The sequence below is a fragment of the Vicugna pacos genome, chromosome 19, assembly GCF_048564905.1.
Source record: "Vicugna pacos chromosome 19, VicPac4, whole genome shotgun sequence".
NCBI lineage: Eukaryota > Metazoa > Chordata > Mammalia > Artiodactyla > Camelidae > Vicugna > Vicugna pacos.
In genome coordinates this window covers 2953053-2979625 of record NC_133005.1, presented here as the reverse complement: position 1 = coordinate 2979625, position 26573 = coordinate 2953053, and the positions used below count along the sequence as shown (strand labels likewise).

At 47.9% G+C, this 26573-nt stretch overlaps 1 protein-coding gene across 7 annotated transcripts in view; it reads left to right on the top strand.

The window, feature by feature from the left end:
* Positions 1-26573, top strand: part of CFAP61 (cilia and flagella associated protein 61) — a 257667-nt gene that overhangs the window by 133646 nt on the left and 97448 nt on the right. For 4 of the 7 annotated variants that reach the window (XM_072943713.1, XM_072943711.1, XM_072943714.1 and 1 more), the window contains 2 exons: positions 10113-10240; positions 24998-25096. In XM_072943713.1, coding sequence (XP_072799814.1) covers positions 10113-10240; positions 24998-25096 — 227 coding nt within the window. Of the gene's footprint in view, positions 1-10112; positions 10241-19362; positions 19809-24997; positions 25134-26427; position 26573 lie in introns of those variants that run through there. The other 3 variants (XM_072943716.1, XM_072943717.1, XM_072943712.1) reach the window with 3 other exon arrangements.

The window sequence follows — 26573 nt, the reverse complement described above, 5'->3', positions numbered from 1 at the left end:
GCACTGACCGTGCCCACTCGCACTTGCCTTCCTGTAAAGGTTTCTGCTTCACTCTCTTTTCATTTCAGTTTTCAGAGACGCTGAGTCTGTTTATTCCTCCCTGCCAGTCCTTCCCTCCAACCAAGAGACCTGCCCATGGATTCTGACCAGGTTCCTTGGAACTTTGTTTTGAGCCTTAGAATTCACGCTTCGTCGGAATTTTCAGAAAGGCTCAGCCTTTCAAAACAGTCATTGTGTTGCTCTCACAAAAGCCGAGCGAACCTTCCGGTGTGCAGAAATTTAAAGTCACGTGAAAGAGAATCCAGAGATGAAAGAGGAATGCAGGATTGCTTCAGACCAGCTCCGAGACATAATTGGATGTCGGGGGAAATAATGAGCCCGATGGAAAGACTGAGGCATGCGTGCTGGAAGGCACACCTTAGAAACGAGAGCGCAGTCGTGCGCTCCAGCTGGCTTGCAGGACATGCAAGTGTGCGTGGAAAAGGGTCCAAGAGTGAACATAAAGAAATGCTGGGGAGACAGCCAGCTTGAAAAGTGGGCTCCGTGGAGCAGCACTCACTCGGACAGGAGATCTCAGGAAAGTGAGCTCCTCCTGCCCCGGCAGAGGAACCGAGACCTAAACCAGCCGAACAAACAGCCATGGACCCGACCCAAGCACGCAGACCGTCCCCAGCAGAACAGAAAGCTCCCATCTCACTCCGCACCCAGAGGCACCAGAGGTTTTCCTCCCTCCCCACCTGTCCCCTCCATGTCTGCTTCCCTGGGCCCGGGCGGGACCAGTCTGCCTCTGAGGACATCATCTGAAAATGCATGTGTGGAGACTAATCTGTCCTTCCGTGGGACGTGTCCCCCTTCCAGACGTGCACACCGGCTTTCCCCTCCCATCTGGAGAGTTGTTCTTGCCCTTGTCCACCGGGGAACATCTTATATTTATTCTAAATCCCACTCCGCTGCCACTCCCTCCATGAAGACCTCCCTGACTTCCCGCCGTCATGAGTCCAGTGAGTGCTTGTTCTTTTAATCCGCTCGATCCCAGGTTGGTTTGTTACACGGTCACAGCTCCCTGACACACTGCCTTTATCACACACACTGCCTTTTATTTGTTTACATGTTTGTCTGCTGACCGAAGGAGAATTCCTTAGACAGGAGCCATGCCTGATTCTTACCTCAGCCCCAAGGCTGCTGCTAGGTGCGTGGCAGGTGCTCAGTATGAATTTGCTGAATTGAAATTTTTGAATTAAGCTCTACGTCAAAGTAGATGGGAGAATTTCAGGCACCAGGATTCTGAATAAATTATCCCAGTGCCCTCAGAATCACTCCATGTATTCAGCTGCCTTCTCCACCAGCAAGTCAGACCGGCCTTGTTGCTAGAATATTGATTTCATACAAACATTGTTTTCCCTGGTATTGCTTCTCACACTGGGGAAATGACTCTTTGCTACAGAAACTCCTTGTTGTATATTTGTAAGTTGCTTCTATGGGAATGAAGGCAGATTCCAGTCTGTTGCTGGGATATTAAATGTGAAATATTTTAAAGCCTGTGACTGATTATCAGCTGTTCTCACACCCCTGGTAAGCCACGGGAACCACCCTTTACGAAATGGGATGGAAAGAGAAGGATGGATAACCCGAAGTCCTCTCTCTTTAATCCAGTAATGTCCAGACAGATGACACCTCACACATTCCCCATAAACATTTTTTTAGGAAGTGAACACAACCAACAGCACAACTTTTTCACTTAGCAGAAGTCTCAGGAGAATAAACTTACCTCCGATCGTTTCCTATATTTCTCTGATTCATTACCTGTCATTAAGGCATCCAAATTCCGTACTATAAACACACACAAGTGCATGTTGTGTTTAATATGTGGAGGCCCATTTTCACCCTCAGACACCTCGAGGAAGACGCCGTCATTTCGGACAGGCATTGTTTCGCAGGAAGAATGCCATCCATCGCCTTGGAATTGGAGTGTTTGCGAAACCTCTGAGGCCGCGCCTTTCTTTCATTCCATTCCAGGTGGCTCTTTCATGGGCGTGTGGGAGCTGAGAATGGCTGGGCAGCTGGATGTTAAGTCAATGAATTCTTTCAGGAGACACAGATATCATATAGTAGCAACCCGTGCTTTCAGAGCAACGCAGGGCAGATCACTGGTACTGAGAACCATCTCCCTGCGCGGATCTGCTTCCTGCCTGCCTTTCCCCATCTGCTCGCCCCAGACTGTGTGGCTGACACTGTCCCGAAAATGATGCGTGGACCCTAACGGACAGGATCCGCTGGGCATGACGTGGGGGCCCAGAGGATGTTTCTAAACACGTGGCATCACTCCCTCCAGGTGGGGAGGGAGGGCGTGGAGCCAGTTCTGGGTATCCTGGCGCGCGTGCTGGCTGGCTCCACGCTGTGGATCTGTGGGACTCCGTGTCTGAAAAGCCAACGGTGCATCTCCCTCACCAACGTTCACGTATCGCATCAAAGCCATCACGTTCCCGATGATCACCTGAGCTACTTGTTCCTGCTGTTATTTAATTAAAAACCAGTGAACTTAATCACCTTTATCAAATCTAAGATGTCATTATTATAAGACTGTACCTTTCTGTACCACTAAGAAAAAAACATGGCCAATTAAACTGTGACACAATGTCTTCATGAGAGCCCTGAACGGAATAGGAATCAATCATGGAAGTCTTACTGCTTTGAAATGTCTCTCGTCTACTCAGACAGGAGAGCCAGTCTACGTCCCCAGCAGCTGCATTGCTTGCCGTGTGATGGGAAAAAAATTTTGCATGTGTCTCAGAACCAGAATGTGACACAGCTTCATCTGCTTGTAGGTACCTGTCATCCTTGATTTGTTCCTGTAAGGCACTTGATTGTTGCATTGCAAGAAAATATGGAATTACAGCCATTCCTCCAATGACTAATATTTGCTTCGCTAATGTCAAATTTGCACCCTGCCGCTCGGTTTCCGGGCCTCTTTGGGAACACAATAAGTGTTCATTTCGATGCCAAATCATGCTGTAATCATTTTGAAGGCGTTGTCAGCAGCAGTTAAACTCAACGCATGTTGTCACATAATGCACATTGACTTTCCGGAAATGATGACAGTACACAGCCATAACCAAGCCACCCGTGCCCAGAAAGGACAACTGTGTCACTGCTGACACCTGACTGATCCCAGCGGCTGAGATGGCATCATGCATGAGGCTGATTTCAGGGATGCTGATGCAGGAAAAAAATGCATCCTAGAACTGAATGTCGCGGGATGGCAATAACTTGAGCTTTTTAAAACCTTTGCAGAATAATGACAATTGCCAGGTGGGGATTATGGGTGTAGGAGGGATGGGGGAAATGGAGTTTATAAGAAAAATGCAAGTTAAATGAATTTCCTCATTGAATTATAAAGGCTTAAGGAATGACAGCAAAGACCAAGCATTGCCTCCAATATCCATTTCTTCCTTTAGCCTTAGTAATGGGATCTCAATTTTATTCAAGGCAGCAATGCACCAACTAAGAGAATATGCTTCTCAGCCTACCTTGCATCTGACTTGACCGTATGACCCAGCTTTGGCCACTGAGATGGTGATAGAAGTAGTTGGAGGGCCATTTTGAGAAGGCAGCTTGAAGGGAGCGGCTCACTGGAAAGAAGGCCCTTTTTTTCTTTCCTCCCTTCTACTTCCTGCTGCCTGGAGTGAGGACATGATGGCTGGATTCCCAGCAGCCATCCTGGGCCATCCATCCTTGAGGATGCAAGCCTTGCACTAGGATGGGGAGCTAGGCAGGTAGAAGTCTGGGTCTTTGATAAGTTTGTGGCTCTGTCTCCACAGCCCTGGGCCGTGCGTTTCCAGATTTCTTTTGCAGAAGAGAGAAATGATCTTCTGTCCTGTTAAAGCCACTGTTTCCCATTTAAGCTGCGTTTTCTGTTGTACTCAACCCTACCTGAAACAGGAATCTTCTTTTTTCAGCTGAGATTCAAGCTCCCACTGGTTGCCCGGAATCACGTGAAGAATGAAAAGGAATTAAAGGCATCATAGTTCTTTAAAGAATCCTTCATGGGTAGTGTTGCTAATAATTTTGCAGAGGCCAAATTCATGCCTCATTCTCTTCCCAGACCTTTCCTGAGTGCCCGGAGTGTGCCTGGGGCAGCGGCAGGAGTGCCGCGGTGAGCCCAGCCCAGCCTCGGCCCCACGTTGCACCGTTTTCAGTGTGCCCGTCCCCATGACAGGAGAGACAGCCTGAAAGGGTCCTGGAGTCATCGTCACTCTTAGCAGGAGACAGAGACAGAACAGTGTGCATTTTCCCCAAGGGCTGGAGCTGCAGAAACCGTTAGTAACGAGCTCCCCTTTCCCTGACAAAGAGAAAGTTAAGAAAATCCTTCATAAAACGAGGCTTAAAACCGCGGCACTGTCTTGACAGCCCCGGCTCTGCTGGGACAGAGGTGACGGACTTCCTATCATGCTTTTGAGTCCTTTTAATGATTTTCGCAGAAAGGCTTTTCAGAGTTGCATGTTGGATCTGCGGAAGAGCTTTGCGACTTACCGGTCCTTGTTCACGCGTCCATATCTCCCTACTCTTTACTTATGTGGTAAATATTGCGGTACTTTGCCCCAAAGAGGTCAACTTATGAACTTTGACCTCTGAAACTGACACTGATATTTATAGCGCTGTCAACTGGTCATTATTTACTTTGGTCAAATTGGGGAACGGGGCTTCTGAAAAAGAAGAGAGAGAATGGAAAATCATAGGGAGAAAAAAATTGCATTTATAAAGCAAAAATAGGCTTATTAAGAATTTCAGAAATCCTTCTCCTAATGGCGCTGACTCTCTCCAGCTTCCATTTCCTTGCAGGGACAGAGCTCCCTTTGAAGTCGTTGGCAGCTTTCTGTAAGGAAAACCATATCCACGCGGGTGTGGGGCTGAAAACGGAGTGCCTTGTTTTGCCCTTTTAAAATGTGTTTTTCGAAGATTTGCCTTTCATATTGCAGATGGGTGAGAGGATGTGCAATTTTACCGCGTGTAACATCTTCGCCTGCAAAGCTCCAAGTATTGGTGGGCGTTTTTTAATGAATAGTTCCCATGTTTGCCTGCTGAGGAAGGCAGAGGTTTGTGTAATTTACTTCCATTTTACACCCGAGGAAACTGATAGTTAAGGAAAAGAGGCTCAGAATTTCAACCAGTAGCAGAATTAAGGAAACAAGCCCAAACCTTGCCACTAGGCTACTGATGCCCGGTCCAGTGACCCTGGAGGCTGAACGTGACCCCCAGACGAAATGGTATTGTTAGACAAAGTTCACCACACATGTTACGTCCCATTTCAGTGTGAATTGGGTTTACTGTGTGGGATCATTTGTATCTATGTGGACTGCTTTCTAGTTCAATGGACTGTTTATAATTTTAGAAACTTCTGATTTGAGATCTGTTGTTGAAATTGAGTTTCATAATGCTTTTGTTGTCATTCCAACTCATTTAAAAGAAACTGAGGGGGAGGGGGAGGTAAATTAGGCTTATTTATTTATTTTGGCAGAGGTACTGGAGACTGAACCCAGGGCCTCGTGCAGACTAAGCACACGCTTGACCACTGAGCTGCACCCTCCCTCCTCATTCTAATTCATTCTAAGTGTACAACAGACACCAGACCAGAAGGGGAAACACAGAACTCAGGTCTGTGTATATCAGATAAAATATATTTTGACCGATCGTTTGTACACACGGGACAGTTAACAAGCATGCAGAAAACTCAGAACTCTGTGTTATAAGGTCTGTTGATAAATGTATGTGAATCACGGCATAAACTCACGTGAGGATGCACGCAGTATCATTTTTACTAAAAAGATCAAACCTAATCCGAAGTAGATCTAATTATGTCTAAATCATTTGTTTGGTCATTTAAGCAACTGGAAAAGAACCAAGAGAAATAATTTGAATCAGTAGAAATTATGTCAACGCCCTTATAGAAGGGCTCACGGAAGGCAAAGTCAGCATGTCGCATGTCTGTTTTCTCACCATTTATCGAACGTCCAGCAATGTTACGGAAGGACTTGTGCAGAAAAAAACCAAAAATAAACTAGAACAAAAGTGCCTCAGAAAATAAAGATGTAGCCCCTGATCTCAGAAAGCAAACTGTCTAGGTGGAGGGCGATGGACAGACCTGATGAATGAAGGGAACAGACCTCCGGGGCGGCTCACGCACTCACGTGTACATGGTGTTCTGTTCCAGAAGCTCGTAGGAAACTGCAAATAAATAGGTCAAAACTTAAACATGTGCTCATTTCTATTCCTTATTTTCTCATCTCAACAGCCCCCTACCAGACTTCTATCATCATTTCCCTCCAGGTCCTGCATGCTCCCCCTTCCCCCACACCCCCCCCCCCAGCCCCAGAATTTCCCAGCGAGGAGTCCTGTGTTGTCTTTCTTTCCTCTCCTGTCTAAGGGATGGGACTTAAAGCTTGCGTTTCAAACTCACTGTGAGAGCCATAATCCATCTTAAGGAACATTTCTTTTAGCCCTAAAAGGTCAGCTTGTGCGTGATGCATGGTTTATTCCTTCTCGCTGGGGTACCTGTTGTTCTCTATATTTTAAAATCATCCTTTTGTCTAAAAAGGCTAACTTCATGTCATTAGGAAAATAGAATCATAAATGTCCCAAAAGGCCACGGAGGTAAGAATCTGCTTTCTCACCCATAGTATCGCTGGCACGGTATCTAGTTAAATAGCTTATAGAGACGCCTCTGATTTTTGGTAATTTACCATCACAAGGGATATTTAATTTCTGTCTATAAAATATGAGTCAATAGATATGGCTTTTATTTTTACTCTACTATTAAGGAAATAAAAAACAAAACCAAAAATCTAAAACAGGGCCTCCAGTGCCCGGGACATTTTTGGTAGGTGATCAGACCGAGTAGAGGGAAAGCTGGCTTGGCTTGGAGGGTCTTCCGTGTCTGTTTTTCTTGGCTGTGAAAACGCGTAGTTTGAAGGAACATGAAAGTGGACACATTCTGCTCTCCTCCCACGATGCCTCGCGCCTCCGGCTTCCGGGCAAAACAAGCCCTTTGTGAAGCAGCAGAAGCAGTTTTCATTCGTAGTTATCACTGAAAGAGATTTCCAGGCTGGAAAGAATTTTTTTTCACGGTATTTAAAAACCATCTATCCTAACAAAAGAAAGAAATAATGCAGCTTTTTCAGGTCACTTTTTCACACCTGACGATGAATCTGTTTTTAATTACAGCCTGGGCACAAAATTGGGTTCCTCGAGAATCACTGTGACGTCTGATCACCCTCCCGAGACGCCCACCTTCGTTGGTGCTGATGCTAACTCTTGACACCCGAGGCCACTTTGTGTATTCAGCGGTTAGGAAGGTGATTTCTGAGGCCTGGCAGCTGTCGGTGTTGAAGCTATTGTGCGGAAAACAAAGGCCATTCTGTTCTGTTCCCCAGGCCTTTGTGTCGTTGATTCAGGAGCCGTTTTCGTAAATGGGGTTTAATTCTTTACCAGGGAATTTCATTACTGCCCGTGTTTCGATGTTAGCATATGCTTCAGGACAGCAGAGGCGAATGTCTGAGCACACCGCCTATGGCAGGAATCTTGGGTTCTGACCTCTGTGAGGATGCTTGCATCTTACGTCTGTTCATTAGACCTGCGATTGGATGCCATCATCCCGCCACCTCAGCTTCCTGTCCTCTGAACTCTGCACCACCGGACCCAGTCTGCTGCCGCCACCCTTGCCTTGGGAATTAACCAGAACACAGTACACAGTGGCACCCACGTGTACCAGTATTGACTATTTCCTCGCAGAATTTCTCATTGACCTGTCCCGGGAAATTCTCACGGGACAGATCAGAGTCATATTTATTTGAAGAAGAGATATTCACTCTTTCACCTAAACTAGATACATTCATTATTGTCATTTAGAAAGTGATCAGTTTAGGAAGGTTTTAGTTGCATGGAAAAGAAGCAAACCAGCCTAAACAATTGAGGGAACACAGTGGGCTGCATCTTTCTCCCCAGCTGTGCCTCCCCCACCCCCCAGGGCTGTGCCCTTGCTGTGTGCCTCTGAGGGTCCTCCCACTACAGGTGAGACTGCCTCCCCACCTCGGGGGTGTTGGGCTCAGCCATGTGACTTGCTTTGGCCAGGCTCAAGAAGTATTGCTTACTCTCACTTACCCTTGTTACACTGTTAAATTTGCCTTGAGAAGGACAGCCCCAGCTCTCTCTCATCAAAAGAGATAAAAGAGATGTGAGGCCAGTCTGGAATCTGCAGGCTAGAGCCAAACCCAGATGAATCCAGCCGACATCAGCCTTCTTCCAGCTGACCCAGTGTTACATGAGTGAGAATAGATGGCAGTTTTTTCAAACCAATGCATTCGGGTTGGTTTGTTACACAGCACTGTTTTGGCAACAGCTGACTGATATTTATTGCTCATGTAGCTGAAGAGTCCCAGGTAGCATGGGCTTCAGGTCGGGTTTGAAAAGAATTCCCGTTCTGTTGCATTGTGATTCACTTGGGGCTTCACTGCAGGATGGTTTCCCTCTTGGTGGCATGATGACTGTACCATTTCAGGCTTCATATCTATACCTCATACCATCTGGAAAGCAAGAGGCTTTTCTTCTTAAACCATCACACAGAAGCCTGGGGCTTCACTCTGATTAGGCCAGCATATGTCACATGTCTATTATGGGCCAACGAGGGTAGGATTATGCGACTTGGTTTATGTCAATCAGAGTCCCCTCTGAAAGATGCAAGAGGGTTCTGTATTGTCCAGAATCCACCATGTGCCTCGTTAGAAGTGGGAGTGGGGGTGAAGCAGATGCCGAGAGGCACCAGCAATGCAAATTATGGAGACAGTCTAAAACCTCCAAACTTTGTTTTGAATTTCTATTAATACATTATAATCAAGACGCTTTTCTAGCTCCATGTTACTGGGCTAGCTAGAGCTAGAGAGCGGGCATTTATCCTCTAGATTACACAGGTTGACCTGGTAAATGGCAAAGCACGTGGCCACAGCCATGCTGCCATAGGCACTGGCGGGTAGCTGGTAGCTTAGTTTTCTATAGGACTTTGCCATCAGCCTGCTCCAACTCCTAATATCTCAGGAGTTTAAGAAAATTAAAAATAAGTTTGATCTACTAGAATTTGAAGATCTCTGGCCTAGAGAATGAGTTAATGCTAATGGAATGAGAATTTAACCCAATGGGGTGCATTGGATGTCGCTCCACTGACTTCTGGGTTCCATTGCTTCTGATGAGAAGTCAGCTGTCAACCCTGTTATTGTCCAGGTATCACAGTAAACATCACATAAAAATGTGTTGAATTTATGAATTAAAAAAGAGAACCAAGGTCTTCTAACACAATCTAACATTCTTTCAAGAGCACCCCAACTACCTCTTTGTAAAACCTTCCTTTGTACCATTCATGCTCCCACTGAAGCCTCTGCAGGAAAGTGAACCAAACGAATCAATTCAGGTAATTTTTTCAAACCTGGACAATAAAATGATCTCCAGTTACTTTCTGTGCTTCTAAGAGTCCTCCGTGACCCTCAGTTATTCGAAAGACTGAACAGCCCTTATTGTTCAATATGTTTTTGTCATTCAACATGTTTGTCATTTTACAAATATTTCTCCACACCTCCTGTGCACAAGGCGCTGTGCTGAGTAGTGTGAGAAACGCAGAATTGGAGGTGAGTTAATACCTGGCGTCAGGCACCCAGCTCCTGAAATCTGATTGTTCAGGGTTTCAGGGAGACCTTGGACAGAAGGGAAGATGGGGCCTATGATAAAACTACAGATTCTCAGGGAGCAGCTTGTCTGTCTTCTTGTGTCGTTACCTTATCATCTGTAGTCATAGGGGGCCTCAGCTCTATATGCACCATCTGTCAGCAAGAAGACAAAAATGATCTAAATCAAGAATTTGATGTGAGCCAGCCTCGGTAGTATGTGTATTTCCATATTCTTACCTGAGTTTTTTAAAACTGCCTTCCCGTAAATTTCCTCAGGGCTGCACACGGGCACCCTTCACTTTGATTTGCTGGTAATGTCCTGGCTACATAATCACCATTTTGGGAGTGCAGACTCAACTACGTTTTCCTCAAGTCCCTTTTTCTCTTTGTATTTTTTTTTTCCAGGTGAGTTACGCCTTGAACCATACAAACAGAAAACTAACGTTGGAACCAAAAATAACTATCAACGCCAAGATTGTCGTGGTCGGTGCGTCCAGCGTTGGAATTTCCTTCCTAGACACACTGGTGTTCTGGTGAGTTGTTTTACTTTATTTATTCGCTTGTCTTTAAAGGGTTCTTTCTCTTCCTACACCTGAGAGGGTCCCTTGAAAGGACAGACCCGAGTTGTTTTGCTATCGCACATACCTTGCCTATGTGGATAAATGAACCAGTGGAACATTCTAGATCGGGGTTGGCCAACTATGGCCCCCAGGCCAAATCTGGCTTTCCACTTGCTTTAGTAAATCAAGCTTTATTGGCACACAGCCGTGCTCCTTTATTATGTGTTGTCTCTGTCCCCTTGATACAGAGGTGGACTTGAGCAGCTGGGGCAGAGACCGTGTGGCCTGCAGGCACTCTGACCCTTTCAGAAGAAGTTTTCCAGCCCCTGCTCTATACCTGTACTCCCCGTATTGAGCTGGATTGTGAGCATGGCTGAGAGCATTTGTCAAAGACATAGATTCCCAGGCCGCACAGACGTACAGAATCAGAGACTCCCAGGCAAGGTCCTGGGATCCGGAGGATTTGGGAGCCGGGTCTGACTTCACGCGTCCCGAGTAGGCTTTCAGAAACAGCAGGTGGGACAGGACCTTTCTTTCAACCCCTGCATTTCGGGTGCCAGGGACCAGAGTAAGCCCCCAGGAAGCAGGTCTGTGCATCCCATTGATGTGCTTTCTGTTACCCTCAAAGCACTGCACAGTCTCCTTGAAGAGCCCATTTTCCTGACAGGTGCTTCCTGAGGACGGTCAGCTTCCCCAGGCAGCTCCCCTAGGGCTCCGCGAACTCCAGCCCCTCTTTCCCGGGAGGGGCCCTGGGGCGCTGTCCAAGAGCTTGGGCTCGCCACCTGGCAGCGCCACCACCAACTCAGAACCCTCAGTGTGCGCCTAGCTTCTCTCAGACCCAGTTTCCTCATTCATTTTTTTTCCATTTTTGGGGGGGGGATATAATTAGGTTTATTTATTTATGATTATTATTTAAATGGAGGTGCTGGGGATTGAACCCAGGACCTTGTGCATGCTAAGCATGTGCCCCACCAGTGAGCTATACCCGAGCCCCCCATTTCCTAATTCATTGTTTAAAAAGTGTCATAGATGTTTTTTAAATTTTATTTTTATTTATTTTTTCATTGAGATATAAATTGATTTACAATGTTATACATGTTTCAGGTGTACAACATAGTAATTCACAATTTTTAAAGGTTATAGTCCATTATGGTTATTTTAAAATATTGGCTGCATTTCCCGTGCCATAGAATATATATATCTTTGTACCTTATTTATTTTTTTAAATTTTTTTTATTGTAGTTGATTTACAAAGTTAGTTTCAGATGTACAGCAAAGCAATTCAGTTATCCATAGACATACATATACACACACATATTTTCATATTCTTATAAGTTATTACAAGAAATTGAATATAGATCCCTGTGCTATATTGTAGGTTCTTGTTGTTTATCTGTTTTGTATATAGTATTGCATATCTGTTAATCCCAAACTCCTTATTTATTCCTCCTCACCCTTTCTCCATTGGTTATCATAGTTTGTTTTCTATGTCTGTCAATTTCTGATTTGTAAATAAAATTTGTATCATTTTTTAGATTCCACATATAAGTGATATGTATTTGTCTTTCTCTGTCTGACTTACTTCACTTAATATGATAATCTCTAAGTCCATCCATGTTGCTGCAAATGGCATTATTTTATTCTTTTTATGGCTGAGTAGTATTCCATTGTATAAAGATACCACAACTTCTTTATCCAGTCATCTGTCAGTGGACATTTAGGTTGTTTCCATGTCTTGGCTGCTGTAAACAGGGCTGCTGTGAACACTGGGGTGCAGGTGTCTTTTCAAATTATAGTTTTCTCCAGATACAAGCCCAGGATTGTATGGTAACTGGACTTTTAGTTTTTTAAGAAACCTTCTTACTGCCCTCCATGGCGGCTGCACCAAATTACATCCCCACCAACAGTATAGGAAGGTCCCTTTTTCTGCATACCCTCTCCAGCATTTATTATTTGTATAAAAGTTCTTTTCATAGGTGTTTTAAAAGACGCTGGCTTTGGGGAACCACAGACTCCTAAATTAGGAGAATGCAGTTTTCTCTGGATCTTTTTGCTCAGGATCACATGAGAAACTTTAGCTACCGTTCAAAACTGTAGCTACTAACAGGTGAGTGGAAGATGGGGAAAAACATCCCCACGTGACTCCTCCAGAAGGCGTCGAAGTGTGAGGGGTCAGGCAAGGCAAGGGCTTGTCCCTGGGGGATATGGAGATGCGCTAACTCCAGGTGGTCATTTTGCTTGTTTGACGTCACATTTAACCAGATGAAGATTTTTTCACTTTCCAACCAATTTGTTCAACTCTCCTCAGTTAACCAGAAATAAGTCCCATGTCATCATTGAAATCAGCACTGAGTTCACATGCTTTAAATTTTGCGATCAGTCTTCAGCAGTCTTTCATTGCAAGAAAGGAGTAATGTGAAGCAGCCAGGAACATCTATTTTTCTGCGCAGGCTGCGCTGTAGTCGGAGGACGTCCTTCGTCCTGACGGGTCTCTTCACCTGCGACTCTGAACGGCGCGCTGTGTGCAGCTGTTTCTGAGCGATGAACGATCTGGCTGGAGCTGTGAAATCACAGCAGTCAAGGAGTTATCATAAACAGGTCTTACGTCTTAATTTAGCTACTTACCTAGTCATTATGTCTTATTTGAAACGATTCCATTAAGATATACACATATAATTTTCTTTTTTGTGGAATCAACTTAGATTTAATAAAAGCAAGTATAAATTTTGATATAAGTACTTGGTTGATTAAATTTCTCAATCAGACAGACCTTTTTAAAGCATTTTAAAGTACCCATAATTCTCTATCATTGTCACACAGATTACATACACTAAAAATAGACTGCTGTCAGTTTACAGATCTCTAATCCTTAAGAGAGGAAATCGTTTTCTCATTATTTTCTCTCATTATTTCAAATTAGCAATCTCCATGGTAACCCGCTGCATATTTTACTTTACCAGTTTTGCTGCCGTTTGAGCTAGATTTTATAAATGATTTGAGCTCGAATGAAATTGAAGAAATGCAGTTTTCACCAAACACGGGCCCCCAGTGAGGATCAAATCCACATTTTGGAGGCAAGATTTAGGGAAATCGCCCTCCTTGTGCGCCTGCACGGCATTAGTAAGCTCAGCTGGGGCACCCTAGCTCCTGGAAAATTCATCTGAGGCCCAGGACAGCAACCCCTTTTACCAGCATATCTGGTAATCGTGTCATCCAGTGATAAATCAGACGCAAGTCTTTATTCTTACGTTATTACATGCCAAAAAAATTGCAGAGCACCTTAGGTCTCCTCTTCAAAGGCACCAAAACAGTCCATGCATAAGCCCTTTCCCCTTGTCACACTCTCCCTGCCCCAGGAGCCAAGGTGCCCCTGGGGGCGTTGACGTGATTTGCCCAGAGTAGGCGCCACGTGCGGAGGGACTGTTGACGGGATGTTTTGGGGTTTTTTAGTGCAACCTGCTGTCTGGTCCTCAGCCGCTCCCTGGCCACAGCTGCCTCTGTGGGGACACACCTTCTTGTCTGGTCATCGGGGCTGTGGGTCACCCAGCGTCTTCTCGTCCCTACGAGAGCAAGGCTTCCTGGGCCCTCCAGTGCCTGGCAACATGGTGACAGGCGTATTCTAGGGACACACACCAGCCACCCTTGTGGTTCTCCCTGTCCTCCTGGCCCTGGTGAGTCCTCCAGGACTGGGCTGAGGGGCCCTTGGACTTTCTGCAGGCCCTCCCGAGGCCCCTGGCAAGCTGACACAGGAGGGCAAGGGTGCCGGGGACGCAGGGGTGGATGCAGGGCGGAGGTGAGGCTCAGCTGGTTTGTCCCCACACCCAGGTCTTGAGCGTTTGTCTTCTGAGGGTGCTGTGCCCAAGCCACTCCTCAGGGAGTGGAGGAGGGAGCGGGTCCAGGCCCCTGCCCTGTGGGCACACCCGCCCTGGCCTTCTTTCCTCATCACCTGCCTTGCGGGGGTGCGCACCCCCACGGTGGGGAGCAGAAGCTGGGCAGGGGAAGGACAGTGGCACAAGAACCAGGGTGGGGGAGCTCCCTTGGGGTAGGGGGCGTGGAGGAGGCAACCCCCACTCTTGCTATGGAATAGAGGGCAGTGAATGGCAGGGAAAAGGCAACACTTAAGACGCTTTGCTGTGAATTGTCTGTGTTTCTCATCATGCCCAAGGCATCAGGTGGCAGATCTGAACTATTTAAAAATTGCGGTTCTCACGATTGATAGGTTGGTTGTTGGGCTGCCTGGCTCTCTGGGACAGAAAGGTGTTGACTTGGACAGTGGTGGTTCATGTACATATTCTTTTTGGTATTTCTATTAATAAGACTTCTTTAAAACCCCAAACACTGGTTTTTGGCGGAAAGATCTTGGCCCCCTCTGCTGTGGTCCCCCCACCCCCCCGCTGAGGTGCCCTCCCAGTAGGAGCCCCACCAACCATACCACACGTCTAAAGGAGACCTGGATTGACAGCCAGGAGGGGAACCTGTCTCATCCGTCAAGTAAGTGCCGTTTCCTGCAGGAGAGCTTTGCAGTGAAGCTGGAAAGCTCTTTCCAGAAAGCAAGGGGCCTCCTTCCACGTAGCTCAGCGGGTCATGTTTGTACCAGTTGCTCTGCACACCCACCGTAGCCCTGCTGAGCTCCCCAAATGGAATGCTTGGACTATGTCAGGCTTTCTATAAAGAAATACGGAAATGCTACACCAAGAAAGGGCCAGGAACTGGATCTATGAACCTGTCTTGGGTTTTCTGTCCTCTTTACTCAAAAGTTGGGTCCGGACTCCAGCAGGACCAGAGTCGCCTGGAAGCTTGTTAGAAATGCAGGATGTCAGGCCCCGCCCCAGTCAGCGTCCTAAATAGACACTGTAGACACTGTATTTTTATTTATTTTATTTTGTTTATTTTAAATAGAATGGCTTCTTTCCTGTCTCTTGGGCATCAGCTCATGGAGCTGAAGCTGCTACCGTTTTATTCTGTTTCGAATGGTGTGTCTCTACACTTCCGTGTGTTGCGTCATCACTCCGAATTATGGAGCAGCTCCTTTTAATCCATCACTTTAAAATCTTTCCTAATTCGATTCCGATGTAAAGAATCTCTTGAAGAGCCTGTAAGCGCGTCCCGGGATGGACGACAGTGTCCGCGCGCAGCCCCGGGCGGTGTCCCCACGGCCCCGGTTACGAGGCGACGATGCGCTTCGTGCGCGGAGAGCGCGGCGGGCGGTGCCGGCCTCCCCCGGCCTCCGCTTCCACCGCGGGAAGTTTTCTCAAGACAGCCACCAGGTCGCGGATCCCTCAACCGGTGGGCGTGTTGAGGAGCGAGCAGGGCACGTCTGTGTGCGAGGCTGCAGCTGCGGCCGGACGACCGTGACTCGTGCCACCGGCCGCGCAGGACCACGGCCCCCGGCGCAGCTGCCAGGCCTGGCGGCGGCAGCCGGGCGCTGGCGGCTTAATTAGGCTTTTTATCTTTACGCTGGTCCGAAGACATCTGAAGCCTTCAGTGTGGCCTGTCACTAATTAGGTGACTAATTAAATAGTCCTCGCTTCCTTGCTGATCTCAGAGCTAACCCCCCACGAGCAGGTTGGTGGCTGTCACTGCTGCGCACTGTCGGGCTCTGCCCATGGACTGATGGGCGTGCGCTCTCGCCCGCTGCCCGTTTGGTACCAGGGAGAGGCAGGGTGGCGACCAGGCGCATGGCACGTGCCTCCGGAGCCGGCGGAGAGTCACGGGGGGGGGGGGGTGGTCACATCGCACCATACTGTCACGTTGGCATCACCATGGGGCCTGTCGGGGCTGATGCAGGGGCCCCTCTGATGGCCTGGGGGGCCAGGGGAGTGGGGACAGTTTTGTGTCAGGCTCAGTGCCCCAGCCTCCCCAGGCAGAAGGACCTGAAATTCTGCCTCCAAAAAATACTGCCCGAAACTCTGCCTGATGTTGCTGATCATTGTCCGGTTTCCTAATCTGATTCCAATATTTAAATGTACAGGCAGACTTTCTTTTATTGCATTTTGCGGATAATGCCTTTAAAAAATTTTTTTTTTTTTTACAAACTGAAGGTTGTGATCACCCTTTGCTGTCAGATGATGGTTAGCATTTTTTAGGAAAAAAGGTATTTTTTAGTCAATGCGTGTACGTTGTTCGTTTAAACATAACGCTATTGCGCACTGAATAGACTACAGTGTAGCTTAAACATAACTTTTGTATGCCCCGGGAAACCCAAAAAACTCCCGTGACTCACTTCATCGCAATATGTGCTTTATTGTGCATCTGGGACCGAACCTGCAGCGTCTCCCGGTGTGCCCGTGACTAACGTGAAGTGAAAGTATCTTCATTCGCGGACGTGATTCACGCCTGCTCACTCCCGATGACTTTTCTCATCTCCAGGGACTCACTTTGCAGACTCCCAGAACAAAAGAAAAGCAGGCCTCTGTGAGCAGGGTCAGACCTTTTTTTGGAATCAGCTTATTGTCACTTTTTATGGGCTCGCTGTGAGTCTCTGGGGTGAAGGATCTTAAATAGGTCATGCGCTCTTCTCGATGGCACAGAACAGGCTAGGGCCTTTGCATCGAGACCCCGGGAGCCGTCCTCTCTAGGGAGAGTAGCACTTGGGGCCACCGTGTGAGACCGAGACTGGGCAAGGCCGTCTCCTGAGCCGAGATTTCACCTCTAACTGTAGTTCTCCGAAGACTCCTTTCAAACAGAGCTGACGAGAGTCCTCCCCACACTCCCAGCTGAGTCAGCTTCCCAGACATCAGGGTTAATGTTAATTTACTCTTCCTATAAGCAACCGATTGTGACCATTCCAGAGTCTACTATTCTGTACATCAGGGGGAGGGGGAGGGTGGGGAGGGGGGTATTATAAAAAGACGGCTTCCTGGGTCCCTGTTACAACTCAGTCGAGCTGGGCTGGGCCCTAGGAAGGTATGTTTTTAGCAGACTCTCCAGGTAATTCTGACCTGCAGCTGGGTTTCGTAGCCACTTATGTAGACATTTCCGCAAACCCGCAATCTTACCTGTAAGGAAACCTATTTCCTCCTGTGACTGCTCGTTGTAACTGAACCCTTTTTATGGGCTGGTTTTTCCCAGCCATATTTTCTAATTCTCAACAAATCATGTAACTTCTGAGACACATCATTACTTCAGGGCTTGCCAGGCGTAATTATTACCGTATCATTAAACATCGCATAGCTGAAATCATCACTCCAAGTTGAGAGCACTTACATGCTGAATTGGACGTAGCAGAAGGCTTCCTGCTTAAACTGTTCACCAGTAAGAATGAGGCCCAAGAAGATGTGTCTGCCAAGCCTGAGGAGACCTGCCCTCGTGGTGTTAGCAAAGCCTTCGTAACCACCAGCATTTGCTCAAAACGGAAAACCCTCCCTCAGCTCCCCCGCCCCGACTGGAAGCGGTCTTACTTGCTTCTGAATTCCCACGACGCTTTGTTTTCCCAGCCCTGTGGAATAATGGATTTCGTCTTGTACTTTGCCATCTCCTGTGTGCGAAGGCTGTCTGACTCATCCTTTATAGCCGCTGTCTTGTATATGCTCCAGGGACAAGTGTGAAATATTTTTGCTTCAAATGTAGCGAGATGAAAACATCATACATCTTTTCCCATAAGTCTTAAAGTAAAACTCAGTTTCATTTTAGCCTTTTTTGCCAGAACTCCCAAGTTTTCTTCTTATTTGTTCAATAGACATTTCAAACATGACACTCATTTTCTCTTTTTCAGTAAGGACTTATGTTTCACTTTGATTCAGAGATACATACACTTTTCATCGGAAATCCTGAATCCCCAGATCTTCCCCCCAACCCCTTACCCTGGCTACCAGCCCCTGCCCCAGTTATGCCCAGTTGTGCCTTATTGTTGGGTCCAGTGCTGACTCGAGATTCTTGCCCGGGGACACAAGCCTGGACTCGGGCAGGCTTAAGAGACTTGCTCCTCGGCCCGTTTCCCCGGGCTCCGTCCCGGTTCCTACTGGGGTTCCAGCAGGGAAGCCACTCAAGGTGGCGCCCGCCCCAGGAACACTCCACCCCTTCTAGAAGTGCTCGGAATCCTTGACCCCACGCCTCTGTCCCTCTGGTCTCCTGGAGGTGCCCTTACCTACAGCGTCGTGGCCATGAACGCAGCTGCTGTGTTATTTTTACTAACACAACAAAAACGAAGTAAGTAGCCAGCTATGTCCAGAAATCTCTTTTGTGATCTAAGCAGGCAAACTAGTGCTGAAGACAGTTAAACACTTTTCAAGTAAAAACTACATTCTCTTCATTGGTTCTATGCTTGTCATAAACATTTCATTGTGGTTTGCTTTGCCCTGTATTTTCCCTCTAATGTTGGAAATTCACACAGCTCCTGACTTTTATTTTGTGTATTTTTTGTTATTCTGAGTGTTTTTATGTGCTTTCTGAACTCATCACCTCTGTGGAGATAAAAATCACTCCCACGAGAAGCAGAGTCCATCTGCCATAACTCCTGACTTTTCAATCCTATCATTTTATCATTAATTTTGTGAAATTGTGTGGTATCACTGAACCAAGTTAAATCTGAGTTATTCTTTGACTAGTAAAATACGCAGTTAGGTAGAGTGTCTTTCTTGAGCTGAGATTTACTGTCACTTGGCAAGTATTTTTGTCATTTTTTTTTTGAAGAATTCAGAAAGCAGAGATTTTAGTAAATTAAACTGTAACCTTTAGATTGATGTGGGGTAATTATTTTCCCTCTGCATTATCTGTGTGTTCAAATAAAAGCGTTAATGAGAACAGTCAGTAAACCCCGTGCTTTGGTTGTCCTCGCTATGCCCCTCCCCCACAAAGCAAATCAGCAAAAACGTAAAAATGAAACACAATAAGCATTCACCTCGCCGCCTGGCAGGCTTCTAACGCCCAGAAGGGTAAGCGACGTGGAAAGTTTTTGTGTTTCTTTTATCATGTTCACCATAAATTGGCCACGTGCCCCTCTCCGCTTGGAGGGTGAGCATGTTTAGACCTAATTTGGTAGCTGTCCTCCCGAAGCCGGGAGTGAAATGCAATACCTCTTACTCATTTCCCTGGACACTCTAATCCCGCCCTGCTTTACAAGTATCTTTGAGCTGTTCCTTCCTTTGTATCCACAGCAACGAGAAATCCCCACTGGAATTATCTGCTGTGAAAATGCAGGTGTGCTTGTTTAATGTTTCATTGGCCTGAGCACTTCACTCCAGCTTTTGTGTGTGTTCCACGACACGGTGACCTCTGATTTCGGAGCAGAGGGCTCACAGGATGTCAGATTCTGCTTGTTTACCCGAAGCCGCCGGCGTCAGATCTGAGACCACGCTTTCACTGAGATGCCGCTGTCCTGCGCCTCGTCTGTCCCGGGTCCAGACCCGAGATTCACCCCGTGACCTGGTCTTCCAGGTGCAGGAACTTCTCTGAGTATTCAGCGGTAGTCACGATAAAAGTCCTCAGTGTTTCATCTCCATGTTTCATCCTCAGAAGAGCTGAAATGCATTTGTACGTTATAAATGCTGTGATTTTTGGACCGATACTCTTAGATTGTTATAAATGTAAGAAATGAAATGTTTGGGTGCTTCTAAGTCAGATTTCAGAGATAACTATCACAGCAAAGATGGGGCTGGAGGAAGGAATGGAGGTGCTGATGGTCACTTCGCGTAAAGCCGTGGAAGCGGCTGGGAGCCTTTGGAACAGCAGGAGGGTGGGTGTCACAGAGGAGCCTGGGGAGGCGAGGTTACGCCCCCGCCGCCAGGGCCTGATAGGCCACGCTCGTGAATTTGGACTTCATGTTTTGGTTGCAAAAATAGTTAACGTTCATTGGAAGTGTTCCACGCAGCAGGCCGTATCTTAAGCATCTCACAGGTACTGTTTCACTTAATCCTCACGGCGCCCCTGCGAGGCCCCGGGCTCTGTGGCTCCCACTTCTCAGGCTGTGGAGCCGAGCCTCAGAGGGGTTAAACAGCCCGCCCGAGGTCAGGGAGCTCGAGGGGGCCGCAGCCTGGAGGCCGGCCGGGCGGCGCGCCCCCGAGCCCCCGGCCTGAGCTGCTCTGCCCTGCTTCCGCCGAGGTGGGCGGCAAACTCGGGGCCTTCACGTCCTCTCGCTAACTGATTCACTCGTGCTGCCGCCCGTGTGCAGTGCTGTGCCGGCTTCAGGCGTACAGCACAGTCAGCCAGTCCCGCACGGACCTTTATGTCTTCCTTCTCGCGTTCTCATGGGGCCTTGAAAACCAGGAACGACTGAGTTGGATTTAATTTAAAGAGTTTTCCAGTAGCCTGTGTGAGAGCTGGGCCGCAAAGGGAGACTCCTTCCCGGGGGCTGGCCCTGCGGCCGTTCTCTCTGGACGGGAAGGTTCGCTAAGGCCGCGCGTCCCAGGAACAGTCGGGCATTCAGAAACCGCTGAGGTAAAAGCGCCTGGACCAGGCGGCCAGTTGTGGGAAGGGAGCAGGTGGGTAAAGGTCTGCTGAGGTTGGCTCCCCAATTTTTTTTTAATTAAAAAAATTTTTAGTTGAAATATAGTCAGTTTACAATGTTGTGTCAACTTCTGGTGTACAGCACATGCTTCAGTCATACATGAACACACATCTATTCTTTTTCATACTCTTTTTCATTATAGGTTACTACGAGAACCTGAATATGGTTCCCTGTATGTAGGACCTTGTTGTTTATTTTATATATAGTAGTGTGTACCTGCAAATCCCAAACTCCCAATTTATCCCTTCCCACCACCTTTCCCCCTTGGACCCACCATAAGATTGTTTTCTATGTCTTTGAGTCTGTCTCTGTTTTATAAATATGTTCATTTGTGTCAATTTTTTTTTAGATTTCACATATAAGTGATATGATATTTGTCTTTCTCTGACTTACTTCACTTAGAATGGTATCTCCAGGTCCATCCATGTTGCTGCATATGGCATTATTTTATTCTTTTTTATGGCTGAATAGTATTCCGTTATATAAATATACCACATCTTCTTTATATAGTCATCCGTCAATGGACATTTAGGTTGCTTCCATGTCTTGGCTGTTGTAAATAGTGCTGCTGTGAACACTGGGGTGCAGGTGTCTTTTCCAGTTAGCGTTCCCTCCAGATAGATGCTCAGGACTGGGATTGGTGAATTGTATGGTAACTCTATTCTTAGTTTTTATTTTCCTTGAAATTCAAACATTTTTATATTATTTAAATTACAATTTGGGACTTGTCAAAGTTACGTTTCATAAATCTTTAAGGAACAAAGCTTTTTTTTTAAATTGGAGTACAGTCAGTTACAATGTGTCAACTTATTTTTAGTTTTTTAAGGAACCTCCGTGCTGTCCTCCCCAGTGGCTGCAGCACTGCATCCCCACCAGCAGTGCGGGAGGGCTCTCTTTGCTCTGCAGCCTCTCCAGCATTTATCGTTTGTGGACTTTTGAGTGATGGCCATTCTGACTGGTGTGAGGTGACACCTCATTGTAGTTTTGATGTGCATTTCACTGATGATTAGCGATATGGTAAATTCTTAACTTGAGAGGTGGTCGGTTGCCTGTGCCTTTGGTGGAGAGAAAGGAGGAGGGGGTGGGGCTGTCAGGGCCTTTGTTTGGACACGTGCTGACGTGGGGTGCCCGTGGAGCGGCCGTATTGGGACTGACGTGCATTCAGTTTCTCAGAGAGCTGCAGTGTAAGGGTAGAGATGAAGTCATGGGGTTGACAGCAGCCCCAGGGGAAGCGTGGAGAAGGGTAGATGGGCTGAGGAGGTGAAGCCGCTGAAGAAAGCAGCTAGAAAGGAGAACCTGGAGACAGTGCTGTCCCTGGCAGCTTGTGCTCTGGCAGGAGCACCTGGCGGGGCCTCCCCAGGGCCCCGCTCGCACCCTTTCCTCCGCCCCTTGCTGCTCAGGGTTCCCGTCAGCAGTGGCGCCTCACCCAGCATTGCTGGTCCCTGGATGACTCCTGAACCCTGCACACACCAATGCTTTGTTCTGTCTGACCCTGAGGAGTCAGCCATCTCCTTCCTGCCTGGACCCTGGTTGATACAAGGGTCCTCCCTCATCCCTGCCCACCTTCCCTTTATGAGTCAATGAATAGAGACTTTTAGTTGCCTCCCAGTATTTATTCTGTACTTTGTCCTTGATTTTTAAAAAACCCTGGGCAGTGTGGTTCCTGGAAAAACTACTGTTTTTCTTCGAAAAACCACATTTTCTAGCCTCCCTTGCGGCCACATTTGGCCGTGTCACTAAGTTCTGCCTGCCAACAGAAATATCACGCGAGACTTTCAGGAAAGCTCCTTAATGGGTAGCCCTTCCTAGCCCATTCCTCCTCCCTTCTGCCTGTAATGTGGATGTAGGATGTGATGGCTGGAGCTCCAGGAGCCACCTTGGACCTGAGGTGACCTTGAGAACAGAAGGCACACACTGAGAAGTAGAGATGCAGGGTCGTGGCCCTGCAGACACCCTGGCTCCACCTTATCAGCACTAGACTGGTTACTTCCAGGTTTCCTAAGTACAGCTGAAGAGAAGCTTACTGGCATAGGGATAGGGAGAGACAGGAGGGGAAGTTGAGGAGACAGGGTTCATGGGAGACCCTTCTCTTCTGAATCAGGGGGAAATGGAAGACACCCTTGTAGATGCGTCCAGGGGAGGCAAGAAGGGAAATGGAGGTGGGGGGGTCTTCTTGCCAGGGGGCTGGTTTCTGTTTTCCTTATGACATGGGAGAATGAGGAAGGGTGAGGTAGGGACCTTGAAACATCCACAGTGAAGGATGCAAAAAGGATTTGGCCAAAAAGAAGAAGGGTGAAAAACTGGTTCCTCTGTAGATAAAAATTCGGAAAAGGCCCCTCCCCCGATCTTTCGGCGAAATCTCTAATTGCGCAACAGCGTACTTCAGGGTAAGACAGTGTGGTAATTCGGCAATTTACAAGTCATTTGACAAGTGACCCACGTTGTTAGATTACATTATCAGAGACAAAGAGATGGCTTTTGCAGTAGAAGATAGAGCTGGGTAACTCCCAAGCCTTCTGTTCACACAGAGATGTACAAGGGCCGGCAGATAGCTGCGCTGTTAGTACGACACAAACCACATTCTGGTCACACGGTCTCCAAAGCCAAAATGCATGTGAACACGTGTTATTGTTTCTGTTTTCCGTTAAGCAGCAATACATCGAAGGCCTGTCGCTGGGTTTGATTGTGACCTTTATGTTACTTGAACATACTCAAAATTTCTGTTCTGATTAGAAGGTAAGATGTGCTTGGTATTCTTTGCATCAAATAAGAATATTCATTAGTAAATGACACACATCCTCAGGGACTTTACAGCAAAACCTTGCATAATATTTAGCTATTTTTAAATGTCAGGTGCAGTTGAGTTTATTACAGCGCCGACGGCACCGTCACCAAAAGTCTCCTGCTTTTAGTGGCTCGTACTTAACAGATTGTCCGTAAACTGATAGCACTTCCACGTTTGGAAAATTTCCAGTCCCCTCCTGGGAGAGGAGGGCAGGTGTTTCGCTCTAACTTGGAGAAGGTTTCTTTTTTGGTATTTGGTTGCTTTAAGGGGACATGTGAACTAAGAAGAGATTTTTAGGGAAAGAAAAAGCGTTCTCATCATCCTGAAGGCTGGAAGATGCGCTCAGCCCTGAAATGCGGCCGGCTCCAGCTGGAGGGCAGATCTGCCGCAGGAGTGTTTTAAGCACTGAAGGGAAACGCGGAGGGAGGGGGTTTCCAGGAGCCTGTACATATGCTGGGCGAGCTGCTTACCGCCTGTCACCGCGGGGCTGGTTCCAGGGCAGCCTGGGTGAGCGGGGAGGGCTCTCCTGCGGTCAGGGAAGAGGGCTTTCCTTTCTGGCCCTGCTGCTCCTGAGCTTCATGACCGCAAACGGACTGCCTACCGTTTCCAACCTTGATTTTCTTCTGTATGAAGTACGGGTAACATGAACCTGCCTCCCGCCTCCGGCAGAAATCAAGGGAGGTCAGTCTCCGTGGTGATGCTCATGGGCACGCCTCGGGCCACGAAAAACCTGATGAAGAGACAAGGCAGCTTTGCTCTTAAAAGGAATCCTCTAGAATTCTCTCCCTGTGATGCTGCGGTGTCCTGATTTGGGCGGCTACGTAGATCTATAAGTAATGCAGCTGATGTTGACCCATGAGAATTAGATGATCTTTGGATCCCTGTCAACAATTCGGGATCTACAGGGCCGTGGGGGCCGGGGTCAGATGAGACACGCTGGCCAGACGGCCCGGGTTCACACCCTGCCTCCAGACTTCCCAGCTGTACCATCTTGGGCAAACCACTCTGCCTCCGCTCCACATAATAAAACGGGATAGCAACACTGCTGACCTCACCGCACCGCTGCAAGGGTGGAGTGAGGGCCAGCAGAGCCCCTGGCCGCAGGCACTCAGCAAGCTTTCACCGTGGCGGCTCGGATTCCAAGCAACTCCTCAGAGCTAGTCAGAAGCTCAGACTTTGCATTGGCTATACTAAATTTACCAGCCTCCTTCCAATTTGAGGTTTTATTTTGTTTTACTCTGAGAAGCAAATTTGAAAAAATGAAACAGCGTCTGCCTTTACAGAGTCGCAGCTTCTGGAAGTTTCCGCCACCTGCCGCCCAGGGCCACCTTCCTTCCTTCATTCACACGGTCGGTTCTCTTTGAAGCTTTGTGCGGGAGGAGCTACTCTGTGCAAAGGAGCAGTGCACAACTGGACGGCACGTGCAGTAAGGGAGAACTGAATTTGAATAAACTTCCCCGGAATCGTACCTCACCTTCCTTTCTTCTTTTTTCCTCCTTAGCTCTCACCTGAAGTTTAGCAACCTCACCCTGATTTCAACGCACGGACTCCCAGGGAAAAAACTTCTGGGCAGCGAGCAACGAAAGTTTCTAGCAAGCGAGTATGAACTCCATTTGCGTTTTTCACGCTGAAGCTGCGTATCCTGGTCGGTGCACCGTCAAGTCTAGGCTGGTGGGGGGTGCTTTTCTCCTGGGTTCAGGCCTTCCTTAGGGGACACTGGCAGGGCTGGGAGGTCGCCTGCCCTGTTCCAAACACCGGGGACGGCTCTGCTGACCTAGACGCTGCTCCCCAACGCCGCCCCCTGCATTCGGGTTCTGAGTGACAGTCCAGCGCAGGGGAGCCTGGGGACTATTTGCATCAGACCAGGCGCCCCCAGCCCTTCCTAATCTGGGGCTGATCAGGTCGAGGCCTTCTGAGCTGGTCCTTCGTGGCCCCCATCCCAGAGTCGCTCTTTGACAGCGTCCTTCCTAAAAGATGGCATTTCATTATCACACAGCTTCCACGTTCACTTTAATTTCCTGGAGCAAAGCGCGGGCACAGGAGTGGTCAGGCTCCCTGCCTCTAGAAACAATGTCCCAATTTTCCCGGCAGGGAGGGAGGAAATTGTTCTCTCTCGGGGACTTTTCGTTTTAGATGCGTGACGAAGGGTCCTCCTTACGCTGTGAAGAGGCTTACTTTGCCCTCAAACAGCGAGAAAATCTGCAGCTTCCTTGCCAGAAGCACTGGGCTCATTTCGACCTAATACTTTTATCAGCCTATAAACTTTGGTGGATTTTGGAGGACATGGTCGGGTGCAGTGAAAAAGGCATGGCTTTTGAGCCAGGTCAGTGTGGATTCAGATCCCCCCGCCCCGCCCACGAGGGGGAGTCCAGCTCTCTGAACTGTGGGCTTTTTTGACTGTTAGACCATATGATAAGCCAAACTTTGCTGGATTTTTTGATTAAAATTAGTCTAACGCCAGCTTCTGGCCAAGAGTAGAGAATCAACATGGGTCTCCCCCTGCCCTCATTTCCCTCTTTCCAAGTTACCAACTCCCTGGAAACGCTGGTGTTAATCCCACACGTCTCAGGAGGAAGTGAATTCAGCCGGCTTGGCAGGTTTCCTTCAGTCCCAGGTCAGGTGTGTAGTGGTGAGGACGGCTAGTGTGTGGCCTTGTGCTGGTGTGATTGTACGCAGGGTCCGCGTGTGGCTGGGTGGACTGTAACCTGGTGTCCCTGCCTCTGTCCTTGCCTCTCCACCATCTCAGCCCGGTTGCAGAGCAAGGCTGCAAAGATGAGAATCAGATCATGTCACTTCCTGAGCAGCCTAGAACCACACTGTCCAACGTGGTGGCAGTGAGCCGCACGTGGCTGCTTTGATTTAAATTAATTGAAGTTACAGGAGATCAAAACTCGGCTCCTCGATTACATTAGCCATAATTCAAGTGCTCAGATAGCCACACGAGGCTGGTAGCTGCCACGTCAGACAGCACTGCTGCCGAACAAGTCTGTCATCACAGGAAGTTCCAGATGCCCCAGCCCCAGCCTGGCCTTGTTGGGCTGGCCTCTCCGAGCTCCTCTTTCACTGTTTTGGCCTTT